The following is a 19779-nucleotide window of genomic DNA, read 5'->3' on the forward strand; positions in this document are numbered from 1 at the left end:
TTCTCTTTCACTAGATCCTGATGCAGCCCTAGCTAATAAGAACCATCAGGATGTTCGGAGCTATGTGAGGCAATTAAATGTGATTGACAACCAGAGAACTTTATCACAGATGTCTCACCGACTGGAGCCGCGTCGGGCATAAACATTTGAAGCAATGATGAGAAATGATCTTTTATCCTGTCAAGGTCACTTGTTAAGAACTTCACTTTCTCTGAGACTGCACTGCCACTGCAAAAATAAGCAAAAACATATTGTAAGGTCTTAGGCAACGCACAATATACTGCCTGTCAGAGAACTTTGGCTGAGAAAGAATTTATGCACTGTAGCTGTAAGGGTGGCCATGTTGTGTACTATTAATTCATTTTAAAGTGCAGTAAATGATTTTTGTATGGATTTTAAAAAGGGGAAGAAGAAAAACGGTGTAAAATGCACAAAAAAAAGAAAAAAGAAAAAAGAAAATGAAAAAGAAAAAAAAAAGGCTCCTAACACTTCTGGGGGAGACACTGTTTGTCTCTCTAACTAAAAATATATGTTTTATAATTTCTTGCCTAGGTCAGGAAAAAACTGACAGTTTTACTTCCCCAGCTACTGCTGACCTCAATATGAGGTGTAGGTAAGCATGTGATGAAAGAGCAGAGGTTTGGGACAAGTGTCCAAGGTACAATTCCATTCAGGGAATACTTAAAAATTTCCCTTTGAAATACAGCAGATACTAAGAAAAAATTCTAATATTATTCATACTGCCTACTTCAAACAGTGTGGCCACTTCAGAAAACTGACAGGACTAAAAATATTTTGAATGATAACTAGATTAATCTCTGTTTACATTTTACTTCTTTTTTTTTTTAAATATCAGGTTTTTACGAAATTCCACTTTGAATTAGTAATGCTGTCAAAACCATCAATAGCATAAAGGTAGCAAAAGACTGGTTCAAAATGAGCACAATATGCACAAATAGATTTCCTGAGAATAGTTTCCTGGACACCAGAACCTTCAGCTATGATTAATACTGGCTGGCTAACAGGTATTTTCTGGTCTTAAGTATTTACAAATATCTAAATTTTCAGCCAATTGTTTTGCACTTTCAACAGACTGTAAATAAATATTAATTCATTATGTTCTAGAATATTTATTTATGTAATAACCACTGTACAAAAATAATTGTTTTATTTATTTTGTCGAGCATGTTCTCAAGTGCAGCATTTGTCTTTATACTTTGTGTGCATCTCATATGTAGGAATTGTGTGACATGTGTTTTCTGTAAATAACATGCAGTACCTTATTAAACGTAATTGCCAGAAAGGTTTGGTCACTGGCCTTATTTGCACTTTCAGCTTCGTTCCTGCATAAGTCCTAGATCTGTTTGTTGGCAGGTACAGTAAATTCATTTGTATTCTGCTGGGTCTTCAGGCTAAGAAGGGCCCTGACACTCCCACGTAAAGATAGAAACCATTTATAGTGGAAACGTTTAAATGGAGAAGTAATGAATTCTTATTTTTAGTTAACTCAGAAGTTTGTCCTCACTCACGAATGTGAACGCTCCAACCTACTGACCTCGGACAAGATTTTACCTCCAGTAACACCTTGGCTGATGTGGCGCTAGGGAGACCCTTGGCTGCTGCCCTCCAGAGGACCCAGAACCACAAGGTGATATGGTTGGGGCCCTTGGTACCTGAATGCTCCCTGAGATGCCTGTGCAATTGCTGAGCAAGCATGTGTGGGGCCTTGCAGGTGCCAAGGAAATGATAATGTTTACATGGTCAAAGTCTTTCCTATTGTGTTCACACCAGCTCTGCTCATGGAAGCTGAATGTTATAAAACCAATTAAGCCTGATATTAGAAGCTGCAGGTATTTTCTCATGATTAAGTTTCAGAGATTCCCTCATTGATACAGACTACCTCTCAGGCACAGAGTATACTTTTCTTGGAGTTCAGTAGGATGCTGTGCTGTCAGTGTACACATAAAGATTGCATTTTTTTAATCTCTAAAAATAATTCCAACCTTTTAGTTAAAACAAAGTCTGCAAAAGCTGAGGATCACCAGGGAAATACTGACATGCTAGACTACTAGCTGTTCTGTACCTGCATTCTGCAAAGGAAAGAATTACGCAGTTAAGAAATATTCTGCAGCACGATGACATAATTTATTTTAACTTTGCTGTCTGACTAGAAGTTCAAGATGATTCAGAGGAAAACCAGCTAAAACCATAGAGACGAGTTTCTGTCTTGTTATTTCAAGTGATAACTATTTCTTATTTTCCTTTGTACTGCTCTATGAGTATACTTCTTATAGCTTTTTCAGATACAGACTCTTCCCAGAAGCGAAGCATGCATTAGAATAAGCTTCAGGAACAGAATTAATTCATAAGATGTTTTTATCTTTAAAATCAATTCATAACATTTCTGAGTTCATGATTTTATTTGTTCCAGATTTATTCCTATTGTTTGGACTTTCATTTATTACTGTGTTAACTGGTTTATAAAGCTGCCAAGTTTCAACTTGGCTCAGCACAAAGGCTGATTCTTCATCCATTTAATGTGCTTTTATCCCCTTTATTTATTCGTTTTATTCCTTAGAGCCTCTAACTGCCTCGCTTATTTGTTGCCAGTCTCTATCACGTAGATACATCCCAGAGATTCAGAGATTTTATGGTACCTCTGTATCAACAAATAAATGCAGTTTACCTATCTCAATGAAACCAGTGTCTGACATTTTTAAATTTTCCAATAAGGGCTGCTATATAAATAACAGCTAACTATCTGTGCATCTAAGTCATTCGAGTGGCTCAGATAGTTGCTATGGCACTGATCACAGCCAACATACCTAGAGATTAAATGAATTAAGCTACCTTCTGGCTCTAGGATCTGCATGGGGCTCCTCTCATTCCTGTTGTTGACCTTACAACTGGAAAGCAGCTGTTGATCCATTGCTCTTGCTGTCTGAAACCTCAGTGTCTCAATAGCATGAAGAATGAATAGGAACTCCGGAAACATTGAAATATTAATACTCCTATTGCCTTCACCCCGTGCCTGCAGCCACAAGTCACAACTCCCTGTGTAAGAGCACTCTGCTGGGTCCACACTGGGTGAGTTGTAGCATTCTGCTTGGCCTGACCCAGTGTCAGATGGGAGTGTCCAGGCATTGTCTGGTGGGGCTGTTCTCATTGAAAATGGGGAGACATTTGGCCTGTGTGCATTTTCCCCTTGCTGCCTGTAAGGAACCTGGAGATTTCACACCACACCCCATACTGCTTGAGCAGATACTTATATCAGCACTTCAGACTGCACAAATCTAAAGCAGTTCAAAACAAGGATGATACCTTAGGGCCTCAGGGGCCCAAGAGGACTTAAAGCCAGCTCACAGCCCCAAGCTCCTGTCCCCATTTTCTCTGCTGGCAAAGTCACAGTGGCACTTTTGAGATGGGAGGCAATCTGAGGCAGCATCCATGATCCTGCTGCTGGGGACAAGTAAGGTTGCAAACCCCAGAGTCTGTGTGGAAACACCTTGGGTATTTTGGAAAACATCTAACAGCATCCCACAACTGATACAGCTTTTTGCAGTAAGTATGGAGCATAAAAATCTCTACTAAGAGCTACAGAATCAAAAGGGTTACAAAATTACGCTCTCCCCTCCACAGCATGTTTTCCTGTTGTAGCTGAGTTAGGATTTATTGTTTTCCTCCATGCCTAGCCCTGATGCTGGTCAACACTATGTAAAGCCATGGAACAAAAGCTAAGTCCAGGGAGGCCAAGCCCAGAGTACCAGAAGGCTATTGCTGTTCTGTAAAGGCAGGATCCAGACACTTTATTCTAACCTGATCAACTGTAAAGACAAGTTACTGCCCGACAAAAGAGTTCAGACATGTTTGTAGGACTCATAGAGGATTTTGTGTTTTATCCTCCTAAGGAAGTGCTGTGAAGGCACATGGCCTCAGCAGACGAAATACAAAGAGACAGGGACAAAAAAAAAATCCCTCTTTTCAAAGACATGGTGGCAAAACAACCTTTTAAGTACAAGAACTTTAAATATAATTTAAAAATCTTACAAAGTAAGTCAGAAAGAAATCAAAAGGTTTAAGCTGCAGGGATTCCAAAAGAGATGATGAATATTGCTAAAAAAAAAAAAAAAAAAAAAAAAAAAAAAATTAACAAAATGTAACGGCAGAAAATTATAAGTCTAAATTGTTAACGTAGCTTCTTAGTAAGGTCAGCTGCATAATATATAGCACCTTAACCTCTTCCAGCAATTTTTAAACACCATGCAGCTTAAATAGACTACTTCTGAATTCAGTAGTATTTCTTCTGGGAGCTCTGAATGCAAATCAAGAGGTAATAGTGTAAGAAAATTAAAAGATGTGCTATTCCCATTTCATTTTTTGTACTGATAACAAGGAAAGCAGCATAGAGAGTGATACAGCAAAGTGAAGCTCTAACTTGAATAGCCTTTCTTTCACTGTTAATCTGAAATGCATTACACCGTGCCTTTTCAAATAATCATAATGTTCTTTACTTTATCCTGCATTAAAGTTTAGCAGGCACAAGCAGTAGCTGTCACCAGAGGTCAATGTATTAGCAATCAAAGAAAATAATGACCAGATTAAAAGTTATCAGTAAAATCACTAAGCCAGAAACTTTGGTGGTTGCCCAAGTTCAGCTAGAGCTCAAACACACAGCACAGCCCCATGTTCTGCCAGGCCACAGCTAACTCTCCTGCTCTCAGCTGGGCTGAGGGAGACCAGGGGAGGCCCAGGGAAATACTGGGCATGGCAGGGACATTCCTGACCATCTCAGGCTGCACTGCTGCAGGCTCCCTGACACTGTTAGTAGCTAAAACCCAATTTCCAGGTTCTCACCATGGTGAAAAACCATAGTCCAGCTTTGCCATCCCACAGCAGGAAAGACTCATTCTCATTTCATCTGCTCTGAGCACTGTATTAGCAAGAAAATAGTCCTCTCTAACAAGGAAATACCTTGCAAGGTGGTCTTCAGGTCTTTATGGCTTATGGCTCAAGTGATGAAGGGACTATTTGTAAAAAGGTAAAGTCTTATAATTAAATGGGTGAAAAAAAGTGAGCATGTACAGCTACAAAATCCACAACATATGCTTAACTGCTGGGGGATATTTCACAAAAGGGTGGATTTGAATAGGCTTGGCACTCAAAGGTAATCTTTGAATTCAAAATAAACTCAGAAAATGATATGAAAATACATTAAGAACACATAATTACTGATGCAAATTGGAATATTTTTCTTGGAAACTCCATGTTACAAAAATGTGACACATGGGGGTACTGGTAGAGACTGACCTTTATTTCCTGGCCTTAATCCATTTGGGTCAGAGTGACAAAAAGCTTAGCCTTTATCACATGGCAGGGGTCAGTGAGTTGTACTTCATTTTTTTCCTCTTTTCGCTTTCAAATGCAAATAAAGCACATTACCAATGAAAATAGTGATTGTAAATGAATACTTCAATTAGAAGAAATTTACATAAAGATACCTACGTTACTGGTGACAGTAGATTCTCTACTATTCTACCAGACAATAATCCATTTCTTAATCAACTTCTGTCAATAATCATAAGCTTCCTGCTCTCCATGGTTTCCTCATTATAACACCACCTCTTGTGTTTTTAAATAGTTCTTTCTTCAGATGCTGTATGAGCCAGCAAGTGAATCCGCTCACTGTATTCGCTGACTCTTTGTGGTTTTTCACAGGTATACATTATTTCTGCACAGGAGTACTCTCGGCAGCATTGTGGCTGTTCTCAGATAACAGAGAGCCAGTGTTGCCTCAGGTTTTCTTTAGATGTCCTCATTCTCTGTAGGACTGACCCTTGAGGGCTGCAGTACTGGCAGGTTGCTGCTGAGCGTCTGTTTGAAATCCAGCATTTCCTTCCATTTGTAGTTCCTGCCCTAATGTTTCTCCTGTTCTAGCTGTCTGGCATGCAACTCTTTTGTGATGCTCCCGAGTGGCTAGCAGTGCTCCCAGAAACTAGTTAGAGGTCTGCACAGATTTTTTTCCCTTCCTGTTACAACTTGCCGTTGTTCGTTGTTCGTAGTGTGCTAGTGTTTGTGGGGGCTGGTCACATTTCTTGGAAATATTGGCAAAGGGACCAAGATGGAATAGCTGAACAGATCTATCTAGAAATTGTGCTTTTCTGAGGCACCCTAATGTTATGGACATTTCCTAGACTTACTTCATGTCTAAACACAAACAGAAAAAGATGTGATCTGCAATATGTGGGTGTGTTTCCATTTAATGTACTGGCTTCTGCTGTTCTCTGTGCTGCAGGGTGACCAGGCTGCTGAGACAGATGGTAAGCAAGGTGCTTGTTGCATGGGCATGGGGAATGTCTGTGGGCAAACTGCCATTGTGCCATTTGCTGCAGGAAGGAGACCTGCCTTCAAGCCCAAGCTAAAAGCAATCCCTTCCATTTTCCACTACTGGAGATCCTGGAGCTCTCTGACTCCATCTTAGAGAAGGACTCCAGTGAGCTGTGGGCACCACACAAACTACCCTTTGATTATGAAAAAGAGCTGTGGAGTGTGTTTGGCACCAGAGATGTGGCAGGGTACCCAGAGCAGGCAAGCCACAGACTTGTTCCTGGCACAGACCTGATGGTACTAATCACAGACATTTCATGCCATCACCACTTCACTTCCACCAAGGCTTGGGGTGGTAGGATCAATTCCAGCATATGGTTGTGCTACCACTGCAGTGTGCACAGCTCTGCAGGCAGTGCATCTCAGCCAGGTACAAACCCAGATTTTCAGGCCAACGTTTTTGAGCTCAAAGCTCATTAAGCCGCAGCAGCTTGAGAAGCACACATAGCACTTCAGAGAAATCTCAGAACTGGGAACTGAGGAGCACTGAGCACTGAGCTGAACTCTGAACTAGTCTTGAAGGAGAACAGAAAAATATGGAGCAGGTGTCCTCCTCTAAATGATCTGTGTCTTGAGTTTCAAGTGCCTCAAGCTGGCAGAACTCCCTGCCACTACTCGAAGAGCACTTCCACGCTGTCTCCTTCCAATTGCCCTCCACCTGCGTGCTGGCACAGTGCTGTGTGACTGCACACTGACCCACATGCAGGCACTGAGCTGGGGGAAAGCCATGTTCTTTGTCCCAAGATCTTCTCAGCCCACTTCATTAGGCACCTAGCAGCACTCTGCTGGGCAGGGCGGTGGTGGGTGTGGGGCTGGTGGGGCAGAGTAGGCTGCTTTTGGCAGCCAGGGCAACTCAACCTGCCTAGATGCATGCATGAAGCTCAATTTTCCACGCTGCGAGGCAGGAGATGTCTCTGCATGCCCAGTGTGGCAACGGGTTGTGAAGAGGTATTTGACACAAAACTAAAATTTAGTCAAAAGTTGCTAGAGCTGCCCTTCCCTTACATGATTGTCATCGCTTTACAATAACTTTTGTTTACTGTTGAACATCTTCTTTTCCTGTGTTCTGCGCACACACTGAAGAAGACTGAGGTTAGTATAACTCACATTTTCTCAGTTTGAATTTTCTGCCTCACAAAGAGGAAAATGTAACCTGCCACAAGCTGGTCTGCTGCTTTAGAGATGTTAAACCCACACAAGAAATGTGACTGCCCAGATTTCTGTTCCTTTCTAGTCCATTTTTCAGTTCTTATGATACTGGAAAGAAGCTTGAAAATATCTGAACACTCATTAACCAGAAAGCACAAAGAATACAAACCCAAAATACACACTTAAGACCTAGTTATTGTCATGAAAACAAAAGTTTTGTGGTCGTTTACCACGTAAATCTGACAGTAGTCATCAGGCGCTGCAGAGGCTCAGGCTCCTGCTTGTGTGATCCACTGTCTTCTAGCAGAGGAAGTGCCATTGGGTTCATTTGTACAGCCCTTGGCATAGATTCTGCACTCCTACTCCTGGAGCAGGAAATATTTGCCACCACTGTGGCTGATAGTTAATCTCATACTCTGCTGCAGTAATTGATTTATTTCTACAGAATCACAGAATTATAGGGGTTGGAAGGGACCTCTAGAGATCATCGAGTCCAACCCCCCTGCCAAAGCAGGCTCCCTACACCACGTCGCACAGGTAGGTGTCCAGGCAGGTCTTGAATATCTCCAGAGAAGGAGACTCCACCACCTCCCTGGGCAGCCTGTTCCAGTGCTCCGTCACTCTCACCATAAAGAAGTTCTTGCACACGTTCGTGTGGAACTTCCTATGCTGAAGTTTCTACCCATAACCCCTAGTTCTGTCCCCACACACTACTGAAAAGAGACCAGCCTCGCCACTATGGCTCCCACACCTCAGGTATTTATAAACCTGGATCAAGTCCCCTCTCAGCCTTCTTTTCTCAAGGCTAAACAGACCCAGACAGGGTCTAAAGGTAGACTTGATATATCCTAATTCTGCATGGCCCCATGGACAAAATACCTGAGGCAGGAGACCTCTGAGTGCAGGCTCTCTGCTGTCTGAAGTAGATGCCTATGGATAGAGCTATTTAACATTTAAATAGGTTTTGAAGCCATTTGACTAACAGGCAATTGTCTCAGACAGGAGGGATAAACACCTTAGTCACAGCATTGATGAGACTGAGTGGCACCTCTCCTCCTCCAAAGGGTGAGCTTCCTGCCGTTTTCCATTGGTACCTGTGCTTTCCTTTACAAAGCTGCACCTCTGTCTTTGCCTGGAGACTGGCCCAGGCTCACAGCCATCCCTGGGTACTGCACAGGCATAGCTCAGACAGAAAGTGCCTGAGGTGGGTGCCCAGGCAATGCCAGCTTGTGTTCTACTGCTTTAACTTTTGGCAGCCTCCCCTCGCCTGTGGCAGATTAACATGCCTGGGAGAAAACCCTCTAATGTTCATGAAATCACTGCACTTGATTCACCAGCAAGGAGTTCTTCCATGATTCACCTCGATACCATACATCTCAGTGATGTACAGTTAATGCACATGATTCAGAGCGATGCTACCCACCTCTTCGTGATTCACTGCGCAGCACAGCTGATTTTTATATGCCATATTGCCACATGGATGTAACAATGGATGGGGGATACCATGAGGGATACCAAGGGTGGGACGTTCTCCAGAAGTGTGGGCACCACTGGCAGAGCTGGGAGCGCAGCACAGGGCAGTGATGGGCAGTACAGCCTGCACGATGCCGATACCAAAGCCATAGCATCACATCCGTGTGATGTGTTTACCTCAGCAGAAAGATCCTGCTTGCCCCCAAGTCTTCTGAGTCACTTCCTCTAAACATGACAGCTTATTTTCAAGTTGCAAAAGCTCTTCTGTCACAGCAGCATATGGCAATGCCAGTGGAATGCTTGGATGAGTGCTGTGTGCCCTGTGAGGATGTAGTGTGCACTGTGAGGAGAGAGGTGCTGCCATTTTGCTGCCAGTACTGAGGTTGATCCCCTAAGGGCCAGGATTGTGCTGTCAGTGCTGTCCCCTTCTCCACCAGACCCTCTCACTATGAACTACCATCAGCTCAGCATTTTGGCAGTAATTCATAACTATATAGCTTTATAGCCCCTTACTGTAAAGTTTGTTGGCATCACCTCCCACTGCTCTCATCCCCTCAGTGGAGATGAGGAGGCCAGGTGGGACTGAGTTCGCCGCAGGACCGCCCGCTGCTCAACCGCTGCATTTGTACGCGTGTGGGGAACACGGCCAGACGCCGGCCCGAGGGGCACGAAGCACCCCCGGCGTCCGCCTGCGTCAGGGGTCGGGGGGGCTTCGCGTCCCTCGTGCCGGCTCCCGCAGCGCATCCCCGCGCCCCCAGGCGGCGGGTTGGCTCCCCGCAGCGCGGGGTGGTGCCGCGGGCAGGCGGCGCGGGGGCGGCGGCGGCGGCTCCCCGGCATGAACCGGAAGCGCGGGGGACGGAGAGGGGAGACGCGCTAGCGCCGGTCGCAGCCTCCAGCAGCGGCGAGCGGGCCGCGGCTTCGGGGTCCGCCGCCAGCCCGGAGTCCTCGGGAAAGGTGAGGAGGGATGGGAGGGCTGCCGGGACGAGTTTGGAAGTGCTCGGGGAGCGCTGCGCGGGGCCGCGTGTCCCGACATGTCGCGGACCGAGGGAGGGAAGGAGGGAGAGACGCGGTTCCTTCGCGTTTGGCGCGCCCGCCGCGTCGTTGTGTGCTGTGGTCGTAAGATCCCTCGGGTTGGACCTTAAGGTGCGACGTCCTTCTCTTCCCCTCTTCCTTTCTTTTCTTTTTTCTTTTTCCTTCTGTCCCACCCCGCACTCCCGTAGCGCTCTGCCAGCCTTTCCCTCCGTCCTCTCCCCCACTTCGCGGTGCCTGCCCAAGTTGGCCGCTGTCCGCGCACACGTGAGCGGCGCTCCGCCGTGCGGCTGCTTTGCCTCGAGGTCCCGCGCCGTGCTGCGCTTCCCCCTGTCGAGTCCGCAGGCGGAGGGATTGAGAAGCGCCGGATCCGCGGTGTCACCGCCCGAGAACGTCGCAGCAGAAAGGCGTGCAGTTCAGCGTTGTCAGGACTTTGCCCTTGAAGCCCGCCTGCGTTACCTGCCGGGAGAGAGCCCGGCTTGCTGGTGGCACGGTGCGAGCGATGGCGGTGCCGGGTTAGCCGCGGGGACGGCACCAGGCCAGAGCTCTAGCCTGTGCCCTGCAGCCTTATGCGGTGCTGGCAACGGCTCCGCACACCCCGCTCAGGTGCGGCCGTGCTGCTGCCATCGGTGCGGGGTGGCAGGGCGAGCCCTTCGGGTTGTGCAGAGTGTGACGGTCTCTGCTGCTCGTGCGGGTCTGGGTGAGGACAGAGCAGTTCGTTTTCTGAAGTACTCAACTTATTTCAGCTCAGTCTTTTTTTTTTTTTTTTTTTTTTTTTTTTCAGTAGTGCCAGAGTCTGTGTAAATTCAAATGAAATTAGAAACGTTATTAATGGACGTTGGGCAAAATTCCTGTCCTCTGACACAGGGCATGTGCGGGTGCTGCTGTGCTGCTACTCATGTAACCAAGGCATTGCCCAGAGTGCTGACACCTGCACTGCTGGTGCTGGGTCTGGTCAGGGGGAGGCTAGGAGGTGCAGGGGCTGCTGGTGTTACTATAACTTTGGGTTTGGATGCGTTTAGTTTGGAGGTGTGCATGGAGTTTGTTTGCATCTGAGCCTTTAGCATTTCTCAACGTGATTAAAGGGTCTCTCACAGAAAAACTTTCTGCAGTACCTCCTGTAGCACAGTGCTCCTACCGCTCCTTCTCTGCTTTCTGTTCACATTAAGTGGCAGGTAACCGTGCTGCAGGACATTTTTGTTTTTGCATTTGTGTGGTTTTCTGTCTTTTTCTTATTTGTTAAACTACAAACCAGCTGCAGCAGAAGTAGCCCAGGTTGGTGTCTGTGCGGCCTGCAGGCCCTGGTGGATACAAAGGATGATTGAGATCTAAAAATGGGTGGTCAAAGATCCTGGAAGCAAAAGGGCTGTTTTGCCAAATAAGGAAACTTGGCACATTCTACTGTGTATTTTAAGATAGCACAAGTGTAGTGTGCTACTACTTTATTGGCAATTTGTTGGCAGGATGCCTTCCCGAAAGAAGCACTGAATCCGGCCTTGAGGACCCATACACTGAGGAGAGGGAGTGAATTACAGAGGGGTTTTCTTGCATAGATATAAGGGCGGTGGTTGCATTTTGGTTTGGGGATTTTTTATTTTTATTTTTTTTGTGTGTTTTGGAGCAGTCGAATATCTGAAGCTTCCAGGTGCATGTGCAAGTCGTGAGATGCGGTTTAAAGTCTGCAGACATGCACTGAGCTGCAGTCACAGTGCAGCTGGTGTTGGACTCTCCCTTCCCGCTACTTGTGCCTCGCAGGCCCCGAAGGGGAAGCTGTCAGTGCCAGGGAGCAGCAGTGATGAACAGCAGGGCTCTGGCTCTGTGCAAGGAATGAGGCAGCATGCTGCTCCCAGCTATCCCCCTGCTGCTCAGCCCCTTCTGGGGCGCAGGAGGGAGTATTGGTGGCTAGTTTTTTCCTATTTCGGTACTCTGAGATGCAGGCAGCACTCCCCCAAAATGCTTACTGCCAAAAACCAGCCCCAGGCCTGGAAGCCAGTGGCGGGGCTGTTCTCCTGGCCTGGAAGTGTATGGTCCGCAAACATGCTGCTCCTGGGTGGAGTGATGCACTTGCTTTGGATAGAATCTGAAGTTTAAGGAAATACCAGATATTTCTCTTAACCAATGGTGTAAACTCAGGTTATTAAGCATCTTTTTGAACAGGATGACAAGTTAATAACTGTGTGTAATTGTCACATGTAGCTGTTGCTCAAAACAGTTGTTTTCTCTTGATAACAAAGGGATTGATCTGTCTAATTGAGAATTAACTGCCTTGCATCCAGAATCATGGGGTAATATTGAAACGAGTTTGTTCTTTCATCTGGAAGAAAACGGTGCCTAGCTTAGACTGTCATTAATTACAGATCTCTGAATGAAGAATGTCCAGACACAACTCTTCCACTTTCTCTGGAAAAAAACATATTGGAGGACCTAATAAAAACCCACAAATTGTTCTTTCAATTGAATTGTATGCTGGTGACTGTAGCATTGGCAGATGACTGTTGTAGATAAATCTGAAAAGGTGCTAAAACAGTAGCTTCTGGAATGCCTGTGTGCTGGGCACCACGTTGTCATTGCAGAAAGGTTTGGGGTTTGTTTTGTTTTGTTTTTGTTTTTTTTTGATGGAGAGTAATTTAAAATAATTGACAGCTTTTCAGAGTTATCAAATTCCTATGGTAAAGGCCAGAAATGTTTTTTCCTTTGATGCATTTTTCCCTTCATGTGGCCTTCTGCTCCTTCTGCTGCCTTCATCACAACCACCTGCTGTCAACTGATCGCACTATGGTCCCATTGTGGTGTGTAAGCTTTTGCCTGCCAGTGCCATTACCCTTATGAATAATTCTGCTGTCAGTAGGGAGGTTGTTCTCTTCACCATTGTTACCTACCTGCATAAGTGTGTGCAGGGCCATGCCTTAAGTTGTTCAGATTGGTGATTTCATCTGTTCATTTGCCTGCAAGGTGCTATATATTCTGAGGCAAATGTACACAGTGTTGGTGGGGGGGATGGCTGAAATAGAAATGACAAATGGGCTTTTGTTTCTGAAGAGCAGGTAATTAAGCAGCGCTGATAAAGAAGCAAAAAGTCAGAGCTGCCTTCATTATGCTCCCCATTTGCAGGAGTGACCATTTTCCTTACCCTTGAGCTTTTCTTCAGAGAAAACACGTGCTTGGGCATTGCAGAAGATGACCCTGATCTTCCATAGGAATGCAGGAGATGAAAGGAAATCCAATGACAACACAGCAGGTTTAAAACAAGAACAGAAGGTCAGCAGCAGAAGAGTCTGGGCACTTGTACCAGCAGAGGAGCTGACAGATATTGGAAGAGCAGCCTTCATTTCCTGCTGTAGGGATTGCTGCAGCCAGCACCAGGCCTCTTCTGGGCTCCTTGTCACAGCCCAGCAGCTGCTGCCTCCAGCCTTGTGGGTAGTGAGGAGATTTACAGCACACCAGGCAGTTCCAGAAAAGACCATGTGCTCTTCTGTACAACTTGGAAAAAAATCAGAGTATCTTCATGGCTTGTTTGGACAGTGTGACAAATTTATGGTCACATGATACTTCAAATTGGTAATCAACTTATGCACGCATTCTGGAGAACTGGGAGGGGAGATCTGTGTCTTTGTGTTGCAGAAGGGCTGTTGGTTGTGTGGTAGGTGGTACATGAAGCGTGTGGCTCCCAGCCCCAGACAGTGCATGAAGCCTGGTGCCAACCCCAGGAGCCTCTGGCATGCAGGGCTTTTTGGTGCAAAGTAGATTGATGGGTGTAACTGCAGATGTGGTTTTCACCAGCAAAACCATACCTCTGTTTGTTTTCTCTATTCAGCCCCATCTCTCCTTCATTGGATGTTGTATGCTCACTCTTCTTGCTTGCCAGTGCAGTAACTCGATGATGATTCAGGCAGGTTTGTGGAAGCAGGTGAAGATTTCTCGCACAGTCTCACAGTTCTGGTACTGTAGGACCCTGCCTGCTCTACTCCTTTCTGGAGACCTTACAGCTTGCCTATCCATGACCAGTGAAAAAGGAACCTAAAATTAGATGCTGTCCACTCACTTTGATGTTAGTGTTGCTTGAAGTCTACAGCAGGCACGTGGCTTACTTATTGCTTTGAGATCTATGAGAAGGACGTTCTGTTCTCCTGGCAGCCAAAATGGATCGTCTCTCAAAACCGCCGAAGCCGGTCTTGGCACATGCTGCACGATTTCGCATATTGTAGCTTACATAAATTACAGTGAGCTCGCACTGCGCTGTAACATGTGCACAGAACTGACTCACATGGAAGGAGACACTTGTTGTGGCCGGGCTTTTGGGTGTCCCAGCACAGAGCTCGTACCTGGCTGGCAGCGTGCACACCGTGTGCCATGTGTGTGCTCAGTGTGCCCGAGCTGCTGTGTGACCTGGGAGCTGAAAGCACAGCTCCGTTCGCCAGCGAGCTCAGTGCTGGCAACGTGGGGACACGTGCACTTTCTGCTTAGCTCCTTCCAAGGTGCTCGGAAGGAGTATTTTTAGTCCCTTCTGTCTCCCAGCTGTTCCAAGTAGCTTGTGCAAATAATGTAAACATTTGCACAGCCTGTTGGGTGATGAGAGCGTAGGCGTTTTCTTCTTACGATTTTTGCTGCAGCGTGCTTATTGCAACAGGTTCTTGGTTTGGGGTGTCTGAACATAGGTAAGAAAGTCCATAAATCTGTGGTGAGTGTGTATTGATTGCAGCTTTTGTCTTGCAGGTTTCGCTGTGGTATATTTTGTCATTATGAGATGTCGTCTACCAGTGCTTCATTTGTGCAAATTAGATTTGATGACTTGCAGTTTTTTGAAAACTGCGGCGGGGGGAGTTTTGGGAGCGTCTATCGAGCCCGATGGATTTCTCAGGACAAGGAGGTGGCTGTGAAGAAGCTGCTCAAAATAGAAAAGGAGGTAAGAGTTTACTTCTGATTTCTTTGCTGTGTAAACAAGGACATAAGTGCCTTTTGTCTTCTGTTCTCCGGTTAATTGAAGCAATCTACCCTGTTTTTTTATTTGTTTCATTATGTAATTGGGTGTTGTTACAGCAAATACCTGCCAAGGGGGTTCTGTCTGCATTTCTGCATTTGTCTCTGACTTAAGGCATTCCTATTTTTTTTGCTCCCCTCCTCTGCCTTCCTGGTACTGCAGCTCCTCTCTGTTCTGACCCAGAGGAGGAGGAATACTCCTGAACCCATTAACCCAATAATTCCTATTTGATGACACTAGCCGTGTTGTTAGGTAGGAGTGTCTAGTGTTCCCTGTCTCTGCCTGCGTTGGTTTTCTCCTCCTTATGTGTGGTCACAAGCACTGTGGCTGGTGTCTGTACATTCACTATAGACGCCATGTGTGCTGTGAGGTGCTGCTTCTGCCCTGCTGCTGCAGGAGCTCCGCTGCAGCTCAGTGGGCTCCAAGCTGCCCACAGCTGCACTTGTCTCACAATGTGGTTTAAGGCTAACCAGCATGTCAGTCACCTTCTCCAGTGGCTTCCTGTGTGTCTGGGGAGACAGACTGGTCCTGTAGCAATTCTGTGGGAAAAGGCAGAATGACTGCTTACTGCAGCTTAGCCGTCCGTAAGAGGTTTACCTGGAAATCCTCTTGACCCTTGGCTCTGCACAGCCCCAGCAGAGATGCGGTGCCTGCTGTCCTCGCAGAACCTCAGTATGTGTGCAGGTCACCACTGGAGCAACGGACAGCACCAGACACTGTATAATCTTACATTTATACAGGATATCATTTTATACAGTACCATCAGAGTGTTTAAGAAAGAGTTACAAGTGGAAGGACAGCAAAGCAGCAGTAAGGGTGATGTGCTCAGGAAATAACCAGACACCTGAATTCACCTATGGTTGCAGTAACTGAGTTAGCTTAGTGATGTGATAAGCGTTTGATCATGATTAAGCAAGTTACTGTCTAAAATTGTGTGGAAGGATCTCAATTTTTTTTTTTCCTGTTGACGAAGGTGAAAGGTGTATGCATTCTGTCCAGTGTCAATTGGTGCACTGTTCTCTGTATACTTTTTGACACTGACAGATATTAAAAATCGAAAGATAAGCACAATCAGTGCTAGGCACTGTCAGTAACGTGCTACTACAAAGTCAACCAACTGGTGGATCTCAGCAGTGATCAGTGAAGCATCTTTATTGAATAGATTTGTCTGTTTTGGATGTGTAGATGTACTACAAGCACTTTTGAAAGACTACTTGAAAACAGTATTGCTGCAACTTATGATGTCAGAAACTATAGCAGAATGGGAGATAATGAAGAAAGTAGGACAGTCACTTATCTGTCAGTTGTTTTATTACTTGATACATTTGGGCTATTCGAGTAACATTTTCTGTAAACATCCAAATGGAAAGTTCAACTTGTAATGAGGGATACAGGTTGGGAAAAGGAAACTGTAGACTGGAAAGAATTTAGTATCCTTGGAGGATTTGTTTAGATATTAATGAAGGCCTGCACCTTTTTCATGGTGCTGTTACAAGTAAAGTTAATGCCCTTGCATTTATGGATGAGGATCAAGTCTTGTTTTTCAGAACTGGTTTTTGTCTGGGTAAATGGCAATGGGAAGAGGACGTTAAGCAGTAGGAGCAGTCCTGGCTGTGCTGTTCCTCCAAGAATGCTGACAAACTGGAGAGACAGCCCTGGAAAATTGCAACACACAGAGAGTGGAAAGTGTAGGGGTGCAAGGGTGTGTGGGGGGACGTGACAGTTAGGAGTGTTGACAGCAGGAGGCAAGTGCCTTCAAGTACAAAATCTGTGTGTTTTCCTTCAGACTGGTCACCATTTGCAACTTAAACAAGAGGTTGAGCTGTAGTTGGAAGCAGCTGGTGTGGGCACCTTCACTTAGAAGTTCACTGGAGGGGCAGCATACAGGCAACTGGTGATATCTTAAATATTTTTAAAAGGCTTTGTGAGAATCACTCTGTCAAAAACCTTAGAGAATTAAATAAAACAAAAACAAAACAAAAAAAAAAAACACAACAAGAGCTTGCTTACAACAATTGCATTTTCATGTGAAGAGACTGCTGGGCTCATTTAATCTAGTGTAGAAAGCTATTATAAGAACTAAAGGTTGAAGAACTAAAGCCAGACAAATTAGAATGGGAAATAAAGCACAAATTATAAGGACTAAGGATGAGTAATGCTTGGAACAGACTACAGAGAGAAGGAACAGAGTTGGAGAATCCTTCCCATCTCTTCATGCCTTTACATTGAGATGAGGCATCTGTCTGGACAGCTGCTTGTGTCAGGTTGTTGAGCTCAGCAGAAGAGAGCTTGGTGAGGTGTCCTGCCCTGTGAAATGCTGGAGGTCAGCCTTGGTGGTCTAAAAGTATTTTCTGACCTTAATGGATGTCTGTCTGTTTACATATGTAGCATGTGGTGTTTGTCTGTATTATGTTTATCTGTAGTTATGACAATATTGAATGTCTGTGACTTCATTGTGCTGAAAGTCATGGTGAGGCAATGACTCTTGTGATAGCAGTAGGAAAATAACTTGTTCTAACTGTATGTAGATGTTTGGAAAGCTTGCATTTTGTCCAGAAAACTAGTTGTTGCCCTTTCTGACTTCTTTGAAAGGAAATGTCCTTTTTAACTCCGTGACTGATTGTTTTTTATTTCTCTTAACTGCTGCCAATAATCCATAACAACTGAATAAAGAGAAAACAGAGCAGAGTTGGGAAAAGCTTGCTCAGAGGAATTTCATGCTTCCCGAGTCCGAGGGGCACAAGCCAAGTCAATAGAGCTGTGGTGTCATTCTGCAAATATGTTGTATATGTGCTTCATTTTATTAAACAAACCCATCTAAAACAGTAAATGTCTTGAAGGCTTTGTGTTAACCAAATGGCAAATAAGTTCCAAAATGTAAAACAAAGTTGGTTTTTTTTTTTTTCCAGTATGTAGCAGCATCTCACACTAAAACACGTTCTCAGAAAAGATGATAAATACTTGAAAGAGTGTAGCTCAGTCTTTTCTCTTCAGAAGTCTTTAAAATGTGTAAAGTCCTCTGCAAGGCATTGCTTTTTTATGTACAGTAAAATCTGAGTGCCTGAGAAGTGGTGCATGTTCCTGTGGATGAGTACACCTAAATAGATGCATGGAGAGACCAGCCCTCTGCAAGGCCATGATTAGAATATCAGGCCCAAAACTTGGGGCAGAACTTGTGCTGGTTAAGCAAACCTTGAGTGTTTCTTGAGTGATTAAGTAACAGCGAAAACAAATTTAAATTGCAGTTATACTGTCCTGTATGAGCACTCTGGTAGCGTTTGGTTTTAAACTGATTGTGTTATGGGGAATCAAACTACCAGTGTCATGTTTGTGATGCATATGGGGTGAGAAGATAATGCCTTTGCTGATCTTCTTTACTGTGAGCTTTGTTTCTACTGGAGTTTTACCTGAAACTTGCACTTAATTGTAATGTGTTTGCTCTCTAGGAATGCTCCACAGCTTGTGAACTCTGTGCTATCATTGAGCAGTAGTGTTACGTCTGGTTTGCTTACTTCAGCTGTTGAAGCTGTAGCACTTGTGTGTAGTTTTGTTGGGTTCCATACAGTATGGCTGCTCTTGGAGCCCGTCCCAGTGCTGGCAGTGGCCTCAACAAGCTGCAGGGGAAGGTGGGGACACCAGTAAAATGCAATTGACATCTTACTGGAAAGTGCTGCTGAACTAACAGCCACTCATGCAGAAAACACGTTCACCGGGTCCGATTAACAGCGCGTGCCTTGTTCAGTCATGTCTGTGCAATGCAACTGGATTTTACAAGGCTTGGGAATAAAAGCATGTTTTTGCTGGTTTTGGTGCCTTGTTGCTGGAAGTTTGGCTGGTATCTTCTTAGATTTTCTCATGTGTAGTGCACTTGTACAATAAGCTTTAAGGGATCTTTTCAATTGCTCTGTAAAACTTTTCATATGGAAAATAATGCAGCTGGTTCTTTCTTTTTATTTTATCATCCACTTTTGAAAGGGATTGCCCAGAAGATGTTGGTTGTGTCTGTAACTTTCAAACTGTATGAATTAAGTTTAATCATCAGCATGTCGCTGGCCTTACCTCACTCATGTTTGTACTCATAACAGAGTATGTGGTAATTTTAATGTGGGTAATAAGAGTAGGACTGGGAATTGCTTTCAGGAGTAACAGGGAAAACAAGAGAGAAAAATAGAGCAAACCAAACTGAAATTGATATATAGCCCAGACAAAACTTAAAATAGTAGATGTTTTTGCTTGTGGCTTATAGCTACTAAGGGTGCTTGGGTGCCAGTCTTGAATGATGACTTCTTTCTGGAATCTAGCTGTAATGAAGGGCAATATTGATGCTTTTTTATTATTTTATTTATTCTTTCCAAAAGCTTCCACTCACATTGTCTCTTTCATTTCTGAATTGGTCAGTTTGTAAAGTGATTCAAGAGAACATCTTGAGAGGACAACAAACCAGGGGCTCCCAACCTGTGCTGCCTGCATGCACATAGCATTGCTAACGAGCCGTGAAAGGTGATCCAGAGTATTTCCTATAAGCAAAGGAGTCAAACTTCCCAGAGGTCTGCACCTATATTGGAAAATTACAGAGTTCACGGTTTATTGTTGTTTGTTTTTTTTCTTTAAGGCCGAATATCCCCAGACTAAGGATCTCATGGAAATATTTCCAGCCCCATAGTTATCTAAAGGGTTGCTTCTGTATTTTGTAAACAGTTTTATTTCTTTTCAGCTGTCTTTATTATACTGAAGGTAGGTCCTAAAATGGCTTTTTTTTGTGTTTT

At 44.7% G+C, this 19779-nt stretch overlaps 2 protein-coding genes across 11 annotated transcripts in view; both read left to right on the forward strand.

Moving 5' to 3' along the window:
- Positions 1 to 1303, forward strand: part of RAPGEF4 (Rap guanine nucleotide exchange factor 4) — a 141340-nt gene extending 140037 nt beyond the window's left edge. For all 8 annotated transcript variants that reach the window (XM_072341226.1, XM_072341227.1, XM_072341232.1 and 5 more), the window contains one exon: positions 15 to 1303. In XM_072341226.1, coding sequence (XP_072197327.1) covers positions 15 to 142 — 128 coding nt within the window. In that variant the 3' untranslated portion in view covers positions 143 to 1303. The remainder of the gene's footprint in view (positions 1 to 14) is intronic.
- Positions 1304 to 9801: 8498 nt separating this feature from the next.
- The window catches only part of MAP3K20 (mitogen-activated protein kinase kinase kinase 20), an 85223-nt gene continuing 75245 nt past the window's right edge, over positions 9802 to 19779 (forward strand). Inside the window, exons 1-2 of one of the 3 annotated variants that reach the window (XM_072341605.1) lie at positions 9802 to 9960; positions 14749 to 14938. In XM_072341605.1, the coding sequence (XP_072197706.1) occupies positions 14780 to 14938 (159 nt within the window). In that variant the 5' untranslated portion in view covers positions 9802 to 9960; positions 14749 to 14779. Of the gene's footprint in view, positions 9961 to 14375; positions 14511 to 14748; positions 14939 to 19779 lie in introns of those variants that run through there. The other 2 variants (XM_072341606.1, XM_072341607.1) reach the window with 2 other exon arrangements.

Source organism: Excalfactoria chinensis, chromosome 7 (genome assembly GCF_039878825.1).
Source record: "Excalfactoria chinensis isolate bCotChi1 chromosome 7, bCotChi1.hap2, whole genome shotgun sequence".
Lineage (NCBI taxonomy): Eukaryota > Metazoa > Chordata > Aves > Galliformes > Phasianidae > Excalfactoria > Excalfactoria chinensis.